The 21357-nt window shown below is 45.6% G+C and overlaps 1 protein-coding gene across 1 annotated transcript in view; it reads left to right on the forward strand.

Moving 5' to 3' along the window:
* CRHR2 (corticotropin releasing hormone receptor 2) overlaps window positions 1-21357 on the forward strand; it is a 264464-nt gene that overhangs the window by 40998 nt on the left and 202109 nt on the right. Inside the window, exon 2 of the mRNA XM_025203381.1 lies at window positions 1190-1283. Coding sequence (XP_025059166.1) covers window positions 1190-1283 — 94 coding nt within the window. The remainder of the gene's footprint in view (window positions 1-1189; window positions 1284-21357) is intronic.

The following is a 21357-nucleotide window of genomic DNA, read 5'->3' on the forward strand; positions in this document are numbered from 1 at the left end:
TACAGAAGGGAATTGGTGAGGCTTTACTCACCAAGGCGCCCCCGGGGGTTACAAGAAATAATGGCCACAAGCTAGCAGAGAGCAGATTTAGACTGGACATTAGGAAGAACTTCTTCACAGTTAGAGTGGCCAGGGTCTGGAACGGGCTCCCAAGGGAGGTGGTGCTCTCCCCTACCCTGGGGGTCTTCAAGAGGAGGTTGGATATGCATCTAGCTGGGGTCATCTAGACCCAGCACTGTTTCCTGCCTATGCAAGGGGTCGGACTCAATGATCTATTGAGGTCCCTTCCAACCCTAACTTCTATGAATCTATTAATTTAAATACTTTGGCAAAAGAAAAGAACTATTCAGGCCAAAGGAAATGTGGGCACAAGCACAAATAGATGGAAATGAGAAAGAAGGTTTCTAACCACCTGAGCGATGACCGTCTGTGGTAGTTTTGTAGTCGAGGTTAGTGGGAGCACAATGTGTTTATGGCAGGAATAGTATGAGGGGGTTGCCTGCAATAGCTGGGAACTGGCCCTTCCAATCCATTTTTCACTCCTTAATGGTATATCTCTAGGGCACAATGTCGTGCCATTTAGAGATACTCATGCTAGCCTGGGGATCAGAAGAGATATAGCTCTGCTAGCATAAGGCTCCTTTTGGGCTAATTAGTCCTGCTGGGAAGCAGGGTGTATTCATCCCAGCCAAGGCTTTGTCTAGGATGGTCTAGTTGGGGCTGGTCCTGGTTTGAGCAGGGGGTTGCACTAGATGACTTCCTGAGGTCCCTTCCAACCCTCATTTTCTATGATTTTATGGCCCGAGTGCTGCTTTAAGTCAGCTATTGTGCTTCTGGGACCTGAGCTAGTGCACGTGTTTCTGCATGGCATGGCATTGTGCCGTGTAGGCACACCTCGAATTCCCGGTTTCAGCTGGAGTCGGTTTTCTAACGTAGCATTGCTGCTTTGCTCCTGTTGAATGGTTGCCATGCTCTGTTTCAGAGGTGGATGCAGTTAAGTGAAAGGATGTTCGTGAATTCTGTATTCCTCTTTTGTCTTATAAGGGCATAGGTGCTTATATCAATCAACTGTGCAGTGAGTGGAAAGGAAAAACCATACCTGTGGGGGAGAGCATTCGGTCCTTTCCCTGCTGCTTCATTGTAAATACATTGTTCTTTTTTTTCCCCCTTTTTCTTTCTGTTCATGCAGTTCGTCCTGCACTGTGAATCCTCTGTGAACCTGCCCTTGTCCATCCTGCTGGAAAGGTACTGTGAAGCATTGTCAGGCCTCTACAATGTCACAGGTACGTACTGCGTTCCTTTCTAGCCACATTGTTTTTATCCAGTCGCTGTCACCATAGTATCCAAGTGCGTTCTCTAAGTGTCCTTGATCTCTTCTTTTCTTGCCTTTCTGAGATAAACATAGCTAAGCCAGCCTGGTGTTTCAAATGACAGACATAAAAAGGTCTCATTTTTGAGCAGAGCCTTAGATTTTACTCTCCGGGAAAGCATGGGGATGATTTGAAAGGCGCCAATAATTGCAAGAGTGTTCTGTAGTCCTTAAACATCTGCCCGGCCCGACTGTACTGTGTACCAGGCAAAGGAACACGAAAGTGCTGTATAATGTTCCCACACTTACTTTCGGACTCAATTTAGCGTTTGCAGACTTGGAAATGAATCTTTTTTTTTGTTTGGGCAAGTTCAGAACATTTGGTGATTCTGTTCTTAAATCTCTAATATCTGTTTAGGAAAAAAGCTGGCAATAGGGAACGTATGAAGACACGGGCAGTGGAAAACTTGAAGTGATCTGTTGAAGTGAGAATCTCTTGTATTTTTAAATGTGTATAAGCACAAACACTACCATTTAGACAAGTCTCCTTCTCAGTGAAGGACCAATGTTGAAGGGAAAGATTAATATGCACGCACAATACATGCACCAGCAATGCCTCATTGTGTACATGTTTTATGGTCAGGAGGGAAGTATCAGGTGATTAACGAGGTGCTGAAACCTGAGGTTTTTCTTAGCTAGATCCTAGCTTTCGTGTAAATGTGTGTCTTGATCTGGAATTATGCTGCCTTCTGTAGCATTACCCTCCATAAAGTAGCTTCGCTTTGGACAGCATTGTTTTCTAATTGTCCCACAGCATGAGACAAAGTCTAAAGGAAAGACTAATTGGTCTTCGTGAAACTTTTCATAATTTTAAACATGTCATTAGGGTGCCCTGTGACTTTTTCATAATACAGACTTTATGCTTCCCATCGTCAGATTTAATTGCACCAGTTGCATTTCATACCATCCTGTTTGGGATATCTGCAATAATTCTCTTACCACTTATTGGCAAACATACATACATATGTGCGCGCGCGTGTGTGTGTGTGTGTGTGTGCATACATACATAAGGGTAGCCAGGCTCTGGAATGGGCTTCCAAAAGAGGTGGTGCTATCACCTAGCTTGGAGGTCTTCAAGAGGAGGCTAGACAGTCACCTGGCTGGGGTCATCTGACCTCGGTCCTCTTTTCTGCCAGGGATGGGGAGTCGGACACGATGATCCATTGTGGTCCCTTCTGACTCTACAATCTATGAATCTATATATGTACATACATACATATACATACATGTATGTATATGCAGTTTTATACAACGCATAAGTGTAGCAAGTTTTATGAGGTAGGTATTGACTAGTGTAAGAACCCATTAACATGAAAAGGGAAGAAAGAAGATACCAAAATCTAGCTAACCATGCAGTGGCATTGTAAGGTGCCAGCCTTTCACAAAACTAAGTACCCAGTTTGGAACTAATCAGTCTCTCTGGTTCAGGGGCGGACAATTATTTTGGCTGGAGGGCCACGTAATGAGTTTTGGTGAGCTGTCTAGGGCCACAAGGGTAGCTCCACCCCTTGGCAGGGGCCCTGCCCACTGCTTGCCATCTTGGGACTGGAAGTCCCACCCCCTAACCCCTGACTTTTGCCACCAGAAGTCCCACCCCTTGCCCTCACAAGTACTCCTTTTGGGAAGGGGGTTTACCATCTTGGAACCAGAAAAAAAAAAAAATTGTATACTAAAAATCAAACATTGACAACAACATCTTAATATTATTTTTTAAAATATTTTTGTCCTGATTTGTGTTTGTTTGTGTGGTGTATGTAGAGGTGATTGCCTAATACCTCAAAATTAGGTCTTATTCTTATATATTGTAGGGAGTGTGGAGAGGTTGGCGGGGTGTGGAGGGGTGGGTATTGAGTTTGTGGGGGAGTGTGGGTGTGTGTGGGGTGCGGTGAAGGGTGTGGGGGGTGTGTGGATGTGGGTGGTATGGGAGCTTGGGTGAGGAGCGTTTGTGGAGATGTTTGTGTGGGCGTGGAGTTTGTGGGGTGTGAGGAGGGGGAGGGTGGCTGGGTGATTGTGTGTTGGGGGGATGGTTGTGTGTGTGGTGTATGCATGTAGCAGTGAGTGGGGCTCCCCCCAGAGGTGCATAGGTGCGTGTGTGGGGGTTTTGTGGGGGGAGTGTGGGTGGGTGCGGTGTTTGTGGGGTGTGTGATTGTGGGGGGGGGAGGTTGTGGTTGTGGGTTTTGCAGGGAAGGGTTTGCGGGTATGGTGCAGTGCTCATGGCAGCTCCCTGTGTGTACCCCCATGAGCTGGTCAGCATCTGCCCCTGCTCCGCAACATCCCAGAGCCTGTGCACCCTGCTGCGCCTCCCCGCCACTGCCAACACTGCACACCCCCAGTCCTCCCTGTGCCCGAGTCACCTGTGGTGTGTCCTGCTGCCCCTGGGCACGCAGCAAGGCTGGGGTTGCTCCATGGCTGGACTGCCCTTCTAGGCAGCCTGGGTGGCAGCTCCTTCCGCCGCTACTGGCCCCAGCCCCATGGTATCGGCAGGGACCCGCACTGCTCAGCTCTGACCCCACACACCCTGCGCCTGCTCTGGGCTTGCCCACCTGGGATCAGCAGTGGCAGCATGGGACAAAAGCTGTTGCTCAGCATGAAGGGAAAGCGGACCTCCCATTCCCACTGCCAGCAGTTCCCTGCTGCATCCTCATGGAGCTCGTGCCACATTAGGTTGCTATGCACCTGCCCTGTGCTGCCACTGCTGCCCTGCTGAGCAGCCCTGAAGTGGCAGTGATGCTGGTGAGGATGCAGGGTACCCAGCACAAGCTCCAGGTGGCTGCAGCAGAGAACTGCCAGGAATCAGAGGAGCCACTTTCCCCCATGCTGAGCAACAGCTTTTGTCCCATGCTGCTGCTGCTGAGCCCGGGCAGGTGAGCCTGGAGCAGGTGCAGGGCCGGGGCTGTGCAGCATGGATCTCCACTGGTACTATTGGGCTGGGGCTGGTGGTGATGGCAGCCAGAAGGAGCCACTTGCCACCTGGGCTGTCTAGAAAGGCAGTGCCACAGTGAAGCTGCCCCAGCCCCACTGTGTTCCCAAGGGGTGGCAGGACATGACACGGTTGGACTGTGTCTGGACTAGGCGGGACCAAGGGACCCACTGCAGGTTGGACAAAGACCTGCTGTGAGCTGGATCCAGCCCATGGGCCATATTGTGCCCATCCCTGCTCTAGTTATATCAAAACACTTTGATGTTCAATTAACTCTCCTTTAGCCGTAGGTGACAGAGCACCTAGCACGCCTTTCACTTTAAGAAGGTAAGAGGCTAGAGAAGCAGCCTGCAGGTGTGATAGGGGCCCATTAGAGAGTCACCTGACCAGAAGGGGGCTGGACTTGAAGCATATAAGCCCAGGGCCTGATCTGGGCAGGGAATCTCAACTGGCCCTAAGAGTGTAGCCAGGGACCAGAGAGAGGGGCCAAAGACCATGGGTTTCACAGCCGGAGACCGAGGTGGCCAAGGAGTCTGTAGCCCAAGACAGGTGAGGATTGAGGCTGGGAGCCCTGAGGGCCATGTGTCAGCAGGCATGAATAACATCGGTGAGGTATGAGCGTGGTGTAAGGGGCGGTTGGAGCCATGTAATGAGCCCTTAAGGCAATGAGCCGACACTGGTGCTTATGAGGAGATCTGATTTGGGAAGCCCTGGGGTACCCTCCCTTTTCCGAAAGTAGTATTTCATTAAGGTGTGGCAGGCGAGGAGAAGGGAAAAGTGCCCACAGAGAGACTAGACAAGGGCTGAGGGGGCATCACAGCCACCCCTGGAGTTGAATGAACCCTGTTATACCTTGTCTGTAACAGGGACTTTCTTTCAAAATCCTTCGGCACTCTGACAAATACACAGACGCTGACAGTCTTGAACAATTTATAACCACCAAGGAACATAATACACCAAATCCTTTATCTTGTTTGCTGATCCTTCATCTCACTTACCCATCTCTTGTAAGTGAACCCTCTGCTACTCCCATATGTGAGATTCCTCTCCTTAACACTGCTAACTTTGCTTTCAACAAACTGTTCAAGCAAAGTATCATTGACAAGTAGTATAAAATGCTGTCATGCATGCATAAGTTTAGTGCCATTTATTCTGGGCTGCTCTGTAGCTTCAGTCAAGATTTATTTAAACAACAAAAACATTTTTAGGAGGTCACAGGGGATAAATGACTCTTTTCCTGGTTCTTGCTTGTTTCAGTGATTCCTGGATGATTTTTTTTAAAACTAGAGTTTCCTGATGCACCTTCAGTGGAGTCAGCCTAGGCAATGATGAGGCATGCTTAGTTCCTGCTTCTCTTCTGCATTTGCTTGATCTCTATTGTATAATTGTGAATGGTGCTGCCACTGGCAGTAAAGGGGCTTGTCAGAAGTTGGCTAAAATTAAGTACGTGTCACCAGTGCCTGATCTATAGCTAGGAAAAATCATACATGAAAAATCAATATAAGTTGGGTTCCTAATGTCTTTAGTCTCCTTGGAATATGACATACTATATATTTCCAGTGGCATTGGTCATTCTTGGTCTGTGACATGTGTATCACTGGGCTTATCTATGACTGAGTAGCCTTTCAGGCTCAGTTTTGGTCTCCATCAAAGTATCTTTGCTACCCTTATGCCCTTTGCATAAATACTGCCTCGTATTTTAATGTATAGGCAGTTTGTTTCAGGGCACATCAATATGGCATATGGCCTTCCTGAGACATGACACATGCACTCTGAGCATGCCAGCTTTCAAAACAGAGACTAATGAGGGGTGCCTTGAGTCTAAAAAAGGTTGAGTGGTCTGGTAGTTCAGTGGTCTACCTAGTCCAGTGAAATCACTGGACTAGGGAGGCAAAAGTGGGCAAAAGTGATGCAAGCCACCCTCTCTCTTGGGTGACGTTGGCTGTAGGGGCTGACTTGCCTTATACCCCCTTGCCTGGCAGGCTCAAGTAGACCTATGGCTTTATTTTTTTTCTGCTGTTCTGTGATGTGCATCTGACAAGAGCATGGACGCTTCCTGGAAGTGTATGGCATTTCAACATGCATATGTTATACGTGCCATGCAAAATACCATTGGTCATCTCAAGAAAGCATTGAATATGCAATGCAGAAATCTAGAACTCTTGGTTCAGAGATGATGCCTTTTATTAGACCAACTGAGAAACTGCAAAAAAAAAATTATATTTTTCTGCAAGCTAATTTTTAAGATTTTTTTTTTGCAATTTCTCAGTTGGTCTAATAAAAGGCATCATCTCTGAATCAAGAGTTCTAGATTTTTGCATTTCTTTTTGCCTCAGATCAGCATGCCTACCAACTTCATCCTTGAATATGCAAGGTGCCTACAGCTCGGGAAAGGTCCATTTTAACCACTGGCCACTCCAAGGTTAGCTGTTGAAACACTGCATGTTCCTTAGATAACGTTCCCTGCCTTTAGTGTTTAGCTTTGTGGGTTCAAAGCTTTCATTCAAAGCCCCTCCAGATTGACCCTATGCACAGCAATTCAAGAACAAAAGCTAGCTTCCTATCATGCTCAGATATGCATTAGGTGGTGATTATGTATGAAAGGCAACCTCCTTGCAAGAATGGGGACAAAAGCATGGATGTTTCACCCCTTGATAGTAGTTTTATAAGCTTGTACTAAAAATAGTTGCTTCCACAGCTGGTAGCTGCGTATTTGCTACCCTGCTTTGATGTCAATCACATTTCTATTAAGTGGGTAGAGCAACTCCTCTCCCAAAAGCAGATGCCTCTGCTCTTATAACTAATAGATTAGTCTTAGCACTGCTCTTATTTAACGTTGTTATGAATGGCCTTGACACAAAGTTGGTGAGTGCCCATGAAATTTGCTGGTGACTCAAAGCTGGAAGGCATCATCAATTCCAAGGAGGACTAAGATATCCTACAGGAAGAACTGAATGACTTGAGGACTGGAGAAATACAAAGGAGATGAAACTTAATGGCACAAAGTGCAAGGCCCTGTACACAGGGCATGAAAACAAGAATTGGCACCTGGCATTGCACATTTGTATTCAGCCTCAGGGTCTCAGATATGTATTGACCGGGAGGATCCAGGATTTTGCAAAAGGGCAGGGGGTGAAGAAGCAGCAACTGGCACTGCAAGGTTGGCTGCCTTCTGCCCCAGACCATGCTATGGGAGAAGAAGGTGGGGTCTTTGTCTAAATCCTACAATAAGTTAATAATCTTCCTTTCCCTCCATGCACAGCAGCATGTCCTCTCCCCTCACCTTACTTCCATGCGCCCTCTCCTCTACCTGCTGCTGCCACTGGGATGAGAGGGAGGCTCTGGATTTACCCCCATCCCACTCCAGCTGGGCTCTTATGTGGACCTGCCAGATTTGGCCAGGGACAGTGGTGGTGGCAGCAAGTGGGTTCCCTTCCCCCAGCTCCTTGGACTGGCAGGGAACATCTTGGGGGGACTGGGCATGGAGGGGAAACCCACCTGTCGCTGTTGCTGAGTCCAGATCTCTGCAGAGCCCAGCTGGAGTGGACCTGGAGCCCCCCTCCAGCCCTACCCCTGGAGTAGCCAGAGACAGCAGTGGTGGTGTGGAGGGGAGGGGAGGGGTGGGAGGGAAATATTACCTGATTCAAAGACTTTAAAAAAGTCCCCGGCTGCTGTTCTTGCAGCAATGTCTACTGAAAGCCAGGTGCATCTGCACCACTGCATCCCCTCTGGATCCTTCCCTGTATGATGGCTGTTTTTAATGCCATGGGAGTGCTTGATTTTTTTTTTTTTAATTTGGTGTTTGGTGACCAAACCAAAGACTTTGGAAACCATCTCTTGGGGTCCACCTAAAGCAAAACAAGTTTTTGTTTCCTTGCTGATACAGAAACCTGAGGGCAAAAACATTGCCTTGGATCCAATGCAACATTTAATTTAATTATTGCAGCTGGTTTTTATCACGTGCCTTTTTAAATCTTACGGTTTTGTTTTGAAATGGTTTGAAAACAAGCAAACAAAATGACTAAGAGTGAAAAATGTCCCAAATGACGTTTTCCAGATATTCCTTCCATTTTTTTTCCTGGATGAACCTAACTAAGTTGAATGACCATGGTCGATAGTTTCATTCACTCTGAATTTTAATATTTTTTTGGTCAAATAAATATAAAGGAAAAAAAAAATTGGTTCCACTCCAGTTGTTTCTGGCATCAACAATGTCCCAAGAGAGACTGTAACTATGCACAAGTGTGGATGGCTGTAAATAACTCTTCATAATCCTTCTAGGAGCTAAATTGTCACCACAGAGTCTGAACCCAGGTCTGTATTTAAAGGCTTCTCTGCCTCTTGCAGAACTCTCCAAATAATAGCTGGCCTTTTCTGCATGTTATCACACATCCATGTCCTTTACATTTGCAAAATCACTGTTGCTGTTGTGGGCAGGGACTCTCTCACCTACAGTTAAAAGGACTTTGTTCTTTCATTTGAATTGTTCATGTTGCATTTACATTTACCGACAATCTGTATGTGTCCTTTAAGACACTTGTGATACAACTGCCCTTTCAAACGACAGTTCTCCAGCTTAGGGTATGTTAATGTATAGGAAAGCTATAATTTAAAATGATGTTGCTCAGCCCAAAATGTGGCTAGTGTGCCTTTGTCTGGATGGGTGCCTCTCACTTATACCTGGAGTCGTTCCTTGGCTGTGTTTGAATTGGAGTCTTCGTTGACTATGATTATCCATAGCTCGAAAACAGGAAAGGCCTATGGGAGTAAATGTTTCTATGCGGGTTTGTGTCTCGGACCACACAGAGCCCCATTCTGGCTTGCTCCAAATTTACATTACTAGCGGCTTAATTTAGTCACTTCTGCTGTGGGCAAGTATGTTGGTTGCCATTATGGGCTTTCAAGCAAGAGCAGCCACAGTTTAAGAGTCAAGGCTCTGTAGCTGGGGCTGTAACAGACTCATCCTCTGCAGATTGGGCACGTCGGCGGCTGGTAATCTATACTACATTTGCATGCTTTTATATCTTTATGACTGCTAATTACCTTTGGGGAGTGTGGGAGTGAACTCAGCCTGCCCTAGACAAGCTTGCTAAACTGGGAGATGTATACAAATGATCTTTTGAGCTAATGTGATCTAGATGTTGTGGAAGGAAAATCAATGACATTGTGAAATCCTGTATTTCACAGTGATTTTCCTTATTATACCCATATGTTAGGGTGAGGTTTCTGGAAGGTTTTTTTTCTGCATGTAGTAAACATGGCTGTTTAAGACATTTTAGTCACATACTTAAAATATTTTAGTCCAGGGATTCCCAAACCGTGGTACATGTACCACTGGTGGTATGCAAAACATCTCTGGGGGGCACAGTGGGAGAAATTGTGTAATGGCAGATTTAATGTTCATTATAATAATAATTTGCATTTAAGAGGTTAAAATATATGCCATATGCTGGCAGGGGTACGCAGGCAGCTGGTAAATCTGGAAGAGGGTATGTACTAAGAAGAAGTTTGGGAACCTCTGCTTTAGTCAAATGCTTAAAATGCATCTCCGGCACAGGAGTTTGCAAGGAGAGAGCACACAGTGAACACTAGCGGCATTTGTCGCTTTGGATGTCACAGTGTCACGATAACGTGGTTTGGAAAGAAGCAGTGCAGTGGATTGCTTTCTCATTGCCTCAACCAATCTACCGTGTGGTTTCTTGCTGGCTGTTTCCACTTCGTAAAATAAAGCTGGTTCTCAAGTGTATTTTTATCGTATGTGTACATAGTTAAGTATTGATGTGCTTTTTTATTCCTGTTCATGTTCCTTCTGACTCCAAAGAAAAAGCACATTTCTGAAGCCTTGGGTAGTTCAATAAAAAGAGGACATTTTTCAGAAACTCATGCTGGGAAAGTAAACGCGTTGTTTACTCTGTATGGTAAATAGCAAACAGACATTTACGGTCCTCGTGAGGTTCATTTTGGTCCCCAAATGTTTGATAGTAAGTAACTTATAATTTGGAGCATTTATATTCCACACATTTTGTTCTTTTGTGACGTGTATTAATGACAAATGAACAGCGCTATGATTACAGAAGCTTTTGCAATGCTGAGCTGCTGGAAATTAAAGCAAAGCTGAGCTTATTCCAAATCTATGCTTTGTTTTCAGAACCGACGTCGTATGTCTTACAAGCTGTATTAAGTTTTTGCTTTATAGTAATAACAGCAATAGTTCGTGGCTATTTAGCAGTCATAGCTGATTAGCCTGCCTGCAGCACAGCCTGGACAAATCTTCATTTTTTCCTGTACCAGAGACAGCATACACGGAGCAGTGTGGTGTAGTTCAGCATGTTACTGCCTAGTATTATACGTTTGCAGTGTAGATGTACCCTTTCTTTCTCTGCCTCCTTCCTTCACCCCGGGTGAGTCCTCTATCGCAGTCCGCAGATGCTAAAGATGAAGTTTGTCTTGCTTTGAAATGCAGATCCCAGCTGTCAGGGCATTTCCCATGCAATCCTCTCAAACTTGGAAGATTTTCTTCTTTTTCCCCCTCATTGTTGCTAAATAGTCCAAGTTAGTTAGAGACAATCCTGCCTTAAGCAGGAGGTGGACTAGATGGCCTCGTGAGGTCCCTTCCAGCCCTGCTTTCCAATGATCCTGAAGATTAATTAACTTAGGATAATAGGAAAGTAGGGCTTGAAGGGACTTAGTCAACTAGAAGGTCATTAGTCCAGCCCCCTGCTCAAGGCAGGATTGTCCCTGTTTAAACCACCCCGGCCAAGTGTCCGTCTAACCTGCTCTTGAAAACGTACAAGGATGAAAATTCCCCAAGTTCCCGAGTAGGTTGTTCTGACGTTTGACCTCCCTCATAGGCAGAAAGTTTCTCCTAATCTTCAACCTGAATTGCCTCAGCTATAGCCTGAGGTTATTGGTCCTAGTCCCGTTCCCTATGTTATCACAGAGAGAACCCTATTTCCATCCTTTCTGCAGTTGCCTTTTAGATGTCTGAAGACTGTTATCAAATCCCCTCTCACCTTTTCTTCACCAGACTAAATAGCCCTGGCTTTTTCAGCCTTTCGTCATAAGTCTTGCCTCGCAAGCCCCTAATCATTTTTGCTGCTCTGTCCTGGGCTGTTTTCCAGACTGTCCACACCCCTTTTGTGCAATCATGTGCAATAATACCCACTTTTTCTGGATTTTTTTTTGGCTGCTGTTGCAGGTTTTTTGGGATGGAGAGGATTCCTGGGGAGGATGGTGAACTTGTGTTCTTGCTTTACATTTTTAGTTTTCCCCAAAAAGGAAGGATGTTCCATGTGCTAGGGTGCTAGCTGTGGAAGATATGGGCTTAAATTCCTGAACTGTTGTTGACTGGGTCGAACCCAGAGAGTGTTAGTGGACGAATCTGTTTCATCTTGGTGGGAGGTGGCCAGTGGTGTCCCACAGGGTTTGCGTCTTGGCCTCATGCTGTTCAACATCTTTATCAACCATTTAGAGAGGGTTGTGGAAATCACACTGGCCAAGTTTGCAGATGATACTAAGTTATGGGGAAAAGTGGTCACGCTAGGGGATAGGATGTGGATGCAAGCAGACCTGGACAAGCTGTAAAGGCAGGTGGAATGGAACCAGATGCAGTTCAATAAGGATAAATGCAGAGTGCTTCATCTGGGGAGAAGTAACCAGCAACATGAATATAGGTTAGGAGGAGATGTCCTGGCCAGCCCGATGGCTGAAAGGGACCTTGGGGTTATGGTTGATCACTGGTTGATCACAGGATGAACATGAGCCACCAGTGCAATGCTGTAGTCAACAGAGCTATGGGCATACTGGGATGCATTAGCTGACGCATTGCGAGCAGGGCTAAGGAAGTGATACTTCCTCTCTACTCAGCACTGGTGAGACCCCAGCTGCAGGACTGTGTCCAGTTCTGGGCACCACACTTCAAAAAAGACCTGGAGAATCTTGAAAGGGTCCAGAGAAGGGACACAAGAATGATTAAGGTCCTGGAGGACCCTTATGAGGAAAAACTAAAGAATCTGGAACTGTTCAGCCTGGGGAAGAGAAGACTGAGAAGGGACTTAGTGGTCATCTGTTAGTATGTAAGGGGTGAATATCGGGAGCTGAGAGAAAAACTTCACTAGGGCATCCCAGGGGAGGACAAGGAGCAATGGCCATAAACTGTTGAGGATTGTTTCAGGTTGGGTTTAAGGAAGAACTTCTTTACGGTAAGTGTGACCAGAGCCTGGACTAGACTTCCCAAGGAGGTGGTGCAGTGTCCAGCCTTGGAAGTCTTCAAGAGGAGACTGGACAGACACCTAGCTGGGATCATTTGATCTCATCAGTATTCCTGCCCAAAGCAGGAGGTTGGACTTGATGCCATAGGGTGCTAGAGCATGGCTCTCTGGCTGTGTGTTCACTTCCTCTTCCTGCTGCCCCCAAGGTCTCTGGGATTTGCAGTCCAGAATTACAGCAGCAGGACTCTGCAGAGTTGCTCATCACTTTGGCTTCTAGGTGCCTCTGTGATTTGTAGTCCACAGCTCCAGCCAGCAGTAAATTTGGGCAGGGGAAGGGGTGTTTAACCCCCGTCCCTGGCCCCAGACCCCAGCAGGAGTTTGCTTGGTGGGGAGGGCAGTCTCCCTCTCACTCCACCTTGCAGACTGGGCTATATCCCCAGTCAGGCTTCCTCCTCCCCCTGCCCCCACCTTCCTTCTCAGCCAGCCCTCACTAGAGAGCAGAGGGGCGGGGCCAGCCCTGCTCTGTGGTGCAGACAGCACAGTCCAGCCCAGGACTGCAGAGCATGCTGAGATGCTGGGGGACTGTGATTTAACTTGAACCAGGAAGGGGTCTGGGGCAGAAGTTTTATAAACTGGTTTGACCCAAATCAGTTAAGTCTGATACTACATTCAACCAAGTTTATCTTATACCAGTTTTGGCCATTTTGAAATTGGTTTATGTGCCCTGAACTTCTGTTCTGTTACAGAACAGCAACATGAATATAGGGTTAGATAAGGTTTCTTCAAAGCTCAAATACCCAAGGGAGCCATTTTGAAGCTAGCTCTGGCACGTCTACACAAGCTAATCACACCATAGACTTACCCCTTGTCACAGCTCTAAGTTGACCAACTGGTCTGGGTTGAATGCATCACCTCCTGTGGGCAAGGGGAACTTGTGTCTTGATGAAGGAAAGGTTGGGGCAATGCATGAAATCAGCAGTACAGGGATACAGCTGGATGCCCAGTGCACAGGGGCAGCGATGACCTCTGGTTGCCATTGGCAGCAACCAGAAACAGCCGTCTTTAGTGGCCTTCCCCCAAGTCAGTGCCTGGGGCAGTGTGAGGGCACCGAGCACTACTGGCCCCATCCTGGCTGCAGTGAGAAATGCTCAAATACTACGATGGGAGCTTTTCAGCCTCCACAGTGGCTGCCTACTGGGGTTGGTGCAGGCTGGACCTGGCTCGTTGGTTTAATTACGTGCTTGAAATGGGTCTGATGAAGGGGTGCTTGAAATGCACAGACTTCACATGTGCTTTTGCTGGTAAGCTTAACCCATTTTAAAATATGCGGTGACTCTGGAGCACGTGAGACTGCTTCAGCTTTGGCAGCGATGGTGAGTTCCTGGCTGCATTGACGTCAGTGGCAAAACTCCCATTGACATCAGTGGAGCCAGGACTTCACCCATGGATGGACCCTACCTGTGAAGGGAAGATTCTGCAAACACATTTGCAGGAGCTCTGGGGGGCTTTTCAGTATGGAGCTGCTTGCAAGAAGAAAGCTCTAATATACTCGTGCCTTTGAATGGCCAGGGGGGCTGAGACCATTTTGGGAGTGTAAAACAGTAGTGCTGATTGCTTATCAGTGTTAAATATCCCAGCAGATTTCTTGCAACACTGGCAGTGTTAACAAGGGTGCCCTGACTATATTTCTGCCTGGCCAATTCCACTCTGCCTGCCTGAACATCCCTAGGATTTAAAAGATAGTAAAGGGGAACTAAGAATGGCAAAAGAGTGCAGGAGTAAAATGAAAGCTGTGTCATAAACAAAGCAAAATAGCGGGGAACACTGTTGCATTTTATTGCCTCTTACTTAGGAAGACCTGAATAACTTAATCCTCGATCTGCCATGTACAAGCGATATGTTCTTCCTGAGCTCATGGCAATAAAAATGTTATAATGCCACACAGTGCCAAGCAGAACGTGCAGGTTCACTTAAATCATTGGGTTTATGCATTTGGTATAATACAAGGCATTTACTGAGGGTGCCTTTGAAATTGGATTCAGTTGTTGTATAGCTGGTGAATAAAAAATACCCTCTGTGAAATATTTTATTTTCGCGAGTCCTAGTGAACAGCTGTGATGCATTTTTCATGAAAAAGAAATGGTGTTGGTAAACCTGGTCTTCAATAAAATGCAGATGGTCCTTTCTTCCAGCCCTGCATTTCTCTTCCATTTCAGGCTGGCCACCTCTTATGCGAAGTGAAATATTTTGTGAACCCCTGATGTTTCTTATAACATACGAAACAGGGAAAAAAAACACATTTCTTTTAATATTGCTAAGCCTAGCTATTTTTTTGTATGTGTGTGCACACTTCAAGAGATGACTGGAGAGTATTTAATCCGAAGAGAATGGCTGCGTAAAGAGCAGGAGAGACTTTTCTTTTGCTTGAAACTGCAGTACCGTTTTTAAAACTTTGCAACACCTTGATTCCTTTTTATAGACCCATGGCAAAGGAGGGCGGAAAGCGGGGTCATCCAGTGCAGTGGTTTTCAACCTATTTTCATGTGCAGACCCTTAAAAATTTTCAAATAGAGCTGTGGACCCCTTTGAATGGTAACTGTGGGTATTCACATACTTTTGAGTAATTGTAGTCATCATTTGTGGACCCCTTAGATATAAACTGTGGAGCTCCAGGGGTCTGTGTACCACAGGTTGAAAGCCAGTGATCTAGTACACCCCTTCCCCCCAGCTCAAGGCAGGATAACCCCTGACTTTTTAGACATTCATGATTTCTTTCCCCCAAGTTGTTGAGACCCGCTAGTTGAGACATCCTGATCTTGATGCTTCCTAATTCTGTCCACAGAGATACAACATAAAACAGGAGTATTTTTTACTTTGATCTCTCCTGGTTTTAATATAAAGTGACAGGCGCTTGACTGGTGTCAACTGGGGTAGCCTATGTCAGCTGAGATGTCTTCTGCTTATTCAATACTGTACCTGCTCAACTCTCCAGCCCAACCTCTGGCCCCTCATTCTCTAGATATATTCCTCTTTTGCTCAGGATTGATTTTTTTCCCACATATCCTTCAAATCTACAGTGCAGACTCTCATTTTAAAGTCAGGCTCATGGTATAATATCAAAGCACTATGGTGAACAAAACCAAAAAGCTGATCCCAACAGTAGCTGCTACAAATCGCTGAGATTTCAGGTTCCATTTTAAAAAAAGAAGGGAAAGATCGATGAGTTTTCCTGCTAAGCATTTATCTTGCTCATTAACCACTGTACCATGCAGTCTGCCTAAATCCTATTGGAGAAACTTGTGGAAATTACTGTATGGATCTTTTGCTAAGCTACTAAGTGCCTGATCTTGCAAATACTCTTGTGTAACCTTACCCATGTGAGCAGCCCTGTGCATGACATTGATTTTCTTTACTGAGTAAAATTACTTGTGTGCATAAGGGTCTACAAAAGAGGACTTAAGTATTGTTGACAAATCTGCCTCTTAATTATAACTGACGTGAAAAACAAATGCGGAGTTATGTCCCTGAAGGATGGAAAAAGAGATTTTCGAAGTTCAGATGCCAGAAGACACCTGAGCCACTCTGGTTTTCCCTAGGCAGAATATACCCAACTCTACCATGTGCTTTTGGATTGATCTTGGGGGCACGTTTGTCATTCTGGAAATCCCAGAAGAACCAACTGACCCCGCTTTTGCTTCCTTTGTTCTTTGTGAGACTATTTGACGGGCCAGCAGAGTCAGCGGGGAACTATTCTGTCCTGAGGCTCGGTTCAAAAGCCATTTGGACCTGGTTATTGTGTTTTGTTACACAGGAGCCAGGGGGGTTTTAATAACAGTCTTCAAATACATAAAGGAGGCTTATAAAGAGCATGGTGATGGATTCTTTTCTGCAGCTATAGCAGGCAGGTCAAGAAGCAATGGCAACAAGAAAAAAAAGAATTTAGGTTGAAAGGAGTTCCCAATAAGGATGATGGTTAAGCATTGAAACAGGTTACTTCGAGAGGCTGGGGAATCTCCCTCCTTGGCTGTTTTTAAAAGGACTGGAAGTGAGCAGGTTTGGCAGGTGGCCCTAATTATCCCGCCAATTAAAACAGCAAGGAAAAATGGGACTTTGTGATCTTCACCGAGGGCTCAGAGATAAGCGTACAACATGCCTACTTGCTGAGAGTAAATTTTCGAGTGCGGGATGTGAGCTAGAGAGGTCCGTGGTGGGCTTCGTGTGTTCAGGAGTCCCTGGTTCTGTTGTAAACCTACAGGGAATATAACACCGCAGGTGGCAGAGAAGATATTAGACTACCTGGTGCCTCTGTTGTGAGGGCGGGGAAGACTGGGATCTGACCTTGGCTTCATGCCTCCTTTGAAAGATGCTGATAAATGGATAAATGTGTAATGCTGTTACATCCTCCTCCGCTTGGTATTTACCTTGCCTTTGATTATTAAAATGCTCCTGTGTTTTTTTGTTTTGTTCCTTCTTAATCATTGGAAATTTCAGGCTCTCCCCCCATATAAGATCATACGGCAAAAGGATGCATTTGTACGGCAAATGTTGGACTGGGACTCTGGCAGGGGGGATTTGGCTCTAGGCTCTCCCCCAGACTTTCCCTGTGACCTTGGGCAAATTTCTTTATCTTCCTATGCGTCTGCTTCCTATCAATAAAACAGGTTAAAATAGGGTTGGTGATACTTCTTTTTCCACCCTCTGTGTACTTCTTGTGTATTCAGATTAATTTTTTAAGGACAAAGACACTTACTTGCTCTACTGTAAATACGTTATAACATAGACTATGAAGGATCACTGATTTCACGTACTGCCTCGAGGTACCATCCGCGATGGCCGTGCAGGGATGAAACGAGGAGCATGTGTGCACGACACTTTAAAGCAGGCTAAATGCTTTTGCACCGCTTTAATGGTGTCAATGTTTGCACACCTCAGCAGTGTATGGCACATTAATTTCAGCTGCTGTAGGAAATTCGGTGGTGTAATGCACCTTAAATGATTTCGGCACAGCAAACTAAATCTCCTCCTCAGAGTTTTAGTTGTTGTAGGGGCAGCAAACTAAAACTCCTCGAACTAAACTACAGCTCCAGAGCGAAGCACCGGGCTCTGTGTAGCTCTGCAGCTCTGCAGGAAGCCCTGCAGGCAGCCTGGCAGCAGCCCGGGAAGGCAGGCTCCACCCAAGAAAAGTGGCAAGCCTGATTTAATTTTTTTTCCCACCTGGAGCCTGCCTGCCTGCCTGAGCTGCGTGGGGGCCTGGTGCTTCCCTCTATGGCTGCGGTGCCCCCCGGGACCACCCAAGCCAGGTGCCTGTCGGTAGGGGGGGGGCACCCCACCGCAGCCCAGGGACCACTCTACCCACCGGCAGCTCGTTCTCCCTTCCTCTCCCTTTCCCTCCCTGCTGCCAGAGAGGCAGGTAAGTGCGGGATGTGTGCAGGACACGGGGGTTTACTTCCCCCTAAATTAAAACCCACCACTTCAATTTAGGGCCTCCATTTCATGTACACGCCGTATAAGAATTTGCTTCATTTGTGTCTTTGTCATTCTGTCTGTCATGCCCAAAAAACTATATTTGTGCTCGCTTTTCTGGACTTCTACTGATTGATTTCAGTTAGTTATGGTGTACTCTCGGTATCCGAGCCCAAATTGTCCCTTAACACCCTTACTTTAACTTTAACCCACAACACCCTTACCAAGGTGAAGCAGAGAATAGACAGCAATTGAATGCAGAAAGAATGGCAAGAGTAAGACAAAACGAAACAAATGAGCAAAGAGGACATTGTAGAAAAGATGCAATGGAAAGGCAAAGGGTTTGAAGAGGCAATCAAAGACAGGCTGAAATAGTAGACAGGCTGAAAGAGTAGACAACAATAGATTCACTGAAGACGAGGTTGAGGAACATAGTTGTGGATTGATGCACGTGGTGTGCCAATTTTGTAACTCTTTAAACTTCTAAGCTGAAAGACCGTCAGATGGCCAATTCCAGACTTGTTGTCATAAGGGAAATGCGCTTGTGCCTCCAAGATGACCGTTTCCAGAGTATTTGAGGGATTTGATGAGGAATCGGAACAAGGAGCATTGCCAGAATTATAAAACAAACATTCAATCCTACAGCAGTGCATTGCCTGTCGAGCAAAGACCATTGTGACAAGATGTAGGATTCACGGACCGTGTGGAGGATTGAATCCAAATGCACCATGCACGGAAAATCATCAAAGTCTGAAGAAATATCCAAAGGAGTTTAGAGAGGAGATGCTTGGAAATGTTGATGGATAACCGTTGTATAGAAGACCAGGCAGAATAGCTCAAGTTGGTAATGACACAGTGGATAACAGAAATGTGGTACCCTATAACAAGTAGCCTATTCTTGCTCGTCATTTTTTATGGGCTTTTATGCTAGTTGGTATATAATCATAAAACGTAGTAATGTTATTCCACTTGGTTTATAGTAAACTCCAGATCCTTAATGAGCCCTACCAGCTATTCAGTTAAGGTCACAGCAGAATCAACAACATGGAGGACGTTTTTAATAGGCACAAAGTGTAATTTAGTTTGCACTAAAAGCAAGTAGGACTTGGGCTCCTAATGGTAAGTCTCCCCCATAGCAAACCAGTGGTATTTGGAAGACTTCCAAAGGTCTATCACATAGGTCAAGAAGTGGGGCCTTTTCTCAAGACCTTTTAGCACAATGGAAATGGGGGTTGAAAGTACCAATTTATCTCTCTAATCAGTTCTGTGATGCTTCTTGTCACTCCCTCACCCTGCATCTGGGCATGGGACCTCCATGGACTTTCTTTGCTGCATTGTTACTTGGCAAATATATTGAGGGGGTGTTAAGCATCTACTGAGGGGGGCACCCTTGGGTGATGTGTGTGCCACTTCTGTGGTCCTCTTGTGTGCCACAGAGGAATATGTCCCCACACCTGTTCACAGCATGTGCAGACTCAGAAACGACGGGGCAAAGCCACCAATCTTGGGGCATCTACTTCCGGCATGCTTCAGAGAGGTACCTCCAGAGTCGTGGGTCTGCTTTATTTCTGGGTTTGGCATGTGCAAGGAAGGAGCGGGTACACAAGGTGTGCGTCTCGGTGGCATGCTTAAGAGTATGGCGGAAGCATTTAGTCAGACCCTCTGAAGGTAATATAGTGAGTTCATAAGATACAGCCATAATTCCTGCATACGCCCCGGTCCAAACATGACTGAATTCACATCTGCATAACTTTACTTTTTAGATATGCACAGTTATTGACTGGTTGATGCCTGCGACTTTTTTTTTATGCCTTTATGAACAATGTAAACTGCTTTAAACATGAGAGTTTGGGGACCAGAGTGGTGTTCTTTTGTTGCAGTCTCTCCAGAGAACATCTCCCATCCTCCCACTTGAGTGGCATTAAAGTCTCCTATAAGAATATGTCTCTCTGTTCCCCCACCTGCCCTGGGGAATAAATTAAAAACAAATCTGAAAATAATTTATGCAGAATTCTTGTCACCATTTTTCTCTGTTGGGATTTTTAAGTATCTCAACTTTGAGAATGGAAAAATGTGTTTTAAGTGCTACAGTACCTTAACTTGCTGGTTTTGCATTGTGAAGTCTAGTTCTGCATAATAAGCAAGCCATCCTTCTTGCTCAGACCACTTTCTAGTTCGGTGGCTGTTGTTTGGCTTGACTATTCTTTGTTTGCTTTACTTAGCTGATTTTTCCCCATATCTTCCACCGTCAGACTCGATCAGAATATTTTTGTAATGTAACGTTGCTGGTGACAGCAAAATGATGCAATTTTTATGCTATTTATAATAGGGAGACAAGTAACATGGAAACTTTGCACTCTCTGAACACCTTAAAAATGCCAGCGTCTGATAACATAGCAACCGACTTTCTGATTTTATTTTTGACTTCTTGTGGCTGTAGCATCTTCCAGCCAAATAAAACCATATGCCTAATCCACAGAGATAACAAAAGGGGCTAGTGAGAGGGTGCAGATTAGAAATAGCTAAGCTGCTAGGGTTTCACTGACGGCAATACTATAGAGAAAGAAACCCAGGCATTTCTTTGAGAAAGCAACTACTTAAGGCCAAATGATGTGATGCTGCACACTGTATTACATCTTTTCCTATTAAGCTCTCCCTAAGCTCATAGATGAAGCAGGAAAAGAATATGGGATTTCAGATCTGCATTGCGTTGCAGATTTGAGAGCAATTTCAGGGACGCTGCTGTGCAGTAACACTGGTTACTGCACAGTTATTTTAGTACTTGTGTGTGCAAGTATTCAATGGCTGTGCAGCAATAACTCATATAGATGCAGCCTGTAGCTCTGTACCTGGTGACAGCACTGTGTGGTTGTAATCCTAATCTTATACACCAACCAAAGTCTCAAATGACCTACCCAGTATAAAAGAGGAATTCAGTAGCAGAGCAAACTTACTAACTGCATTGCATGCCTGTCTCCAGATGAAACGCCTCAGCAGTGATGAGAACTGGTGCTGGACGAATGGCAATTAAGAAGCAAAAAACGAAATACCTTTTGCACTGAGCAAGTTAAACAGGGCAGCAAAGTATGCTCACCACTAGTTTAATTTAATGAGACCTTTCAATTGGCCGATTTAATTGCTGTTGCTCTTCATACGGCTCTGACCCATCAGCATTTCCATTGCAGGCTCTTTAAAAGTGTTGCAGATGCTAATGGCTCAACAGTAGCTCTCCTTGCTTTGGGGTAGGAGGGAGCAGGAGGATATTATGAGTGTGATGATGCTTTCCTGGTGACATTGGACCAATTTATTTGGCGCCAAACCAACGTGAAGCTGTGTGTTTCTCATCACTAGGTCTAATCTGGATGAGGCCTGCTGTCTCTGAAAGGTATCGAGCA

Source organism: Alligator sinensis, unplaced genomic scaffold (genome assembly GCF_000455745.1).
Source record: "Alligator sinensis unplaced genomic scaffold, ASM45574v1 scaffold885_1, whole genome shotgun sequence".
Lineage (NCBI taxonomy): Eukaryota > Metazoa > Chordata > Crocodylia > Alligatoridae > Alligator > Alligator sinensis.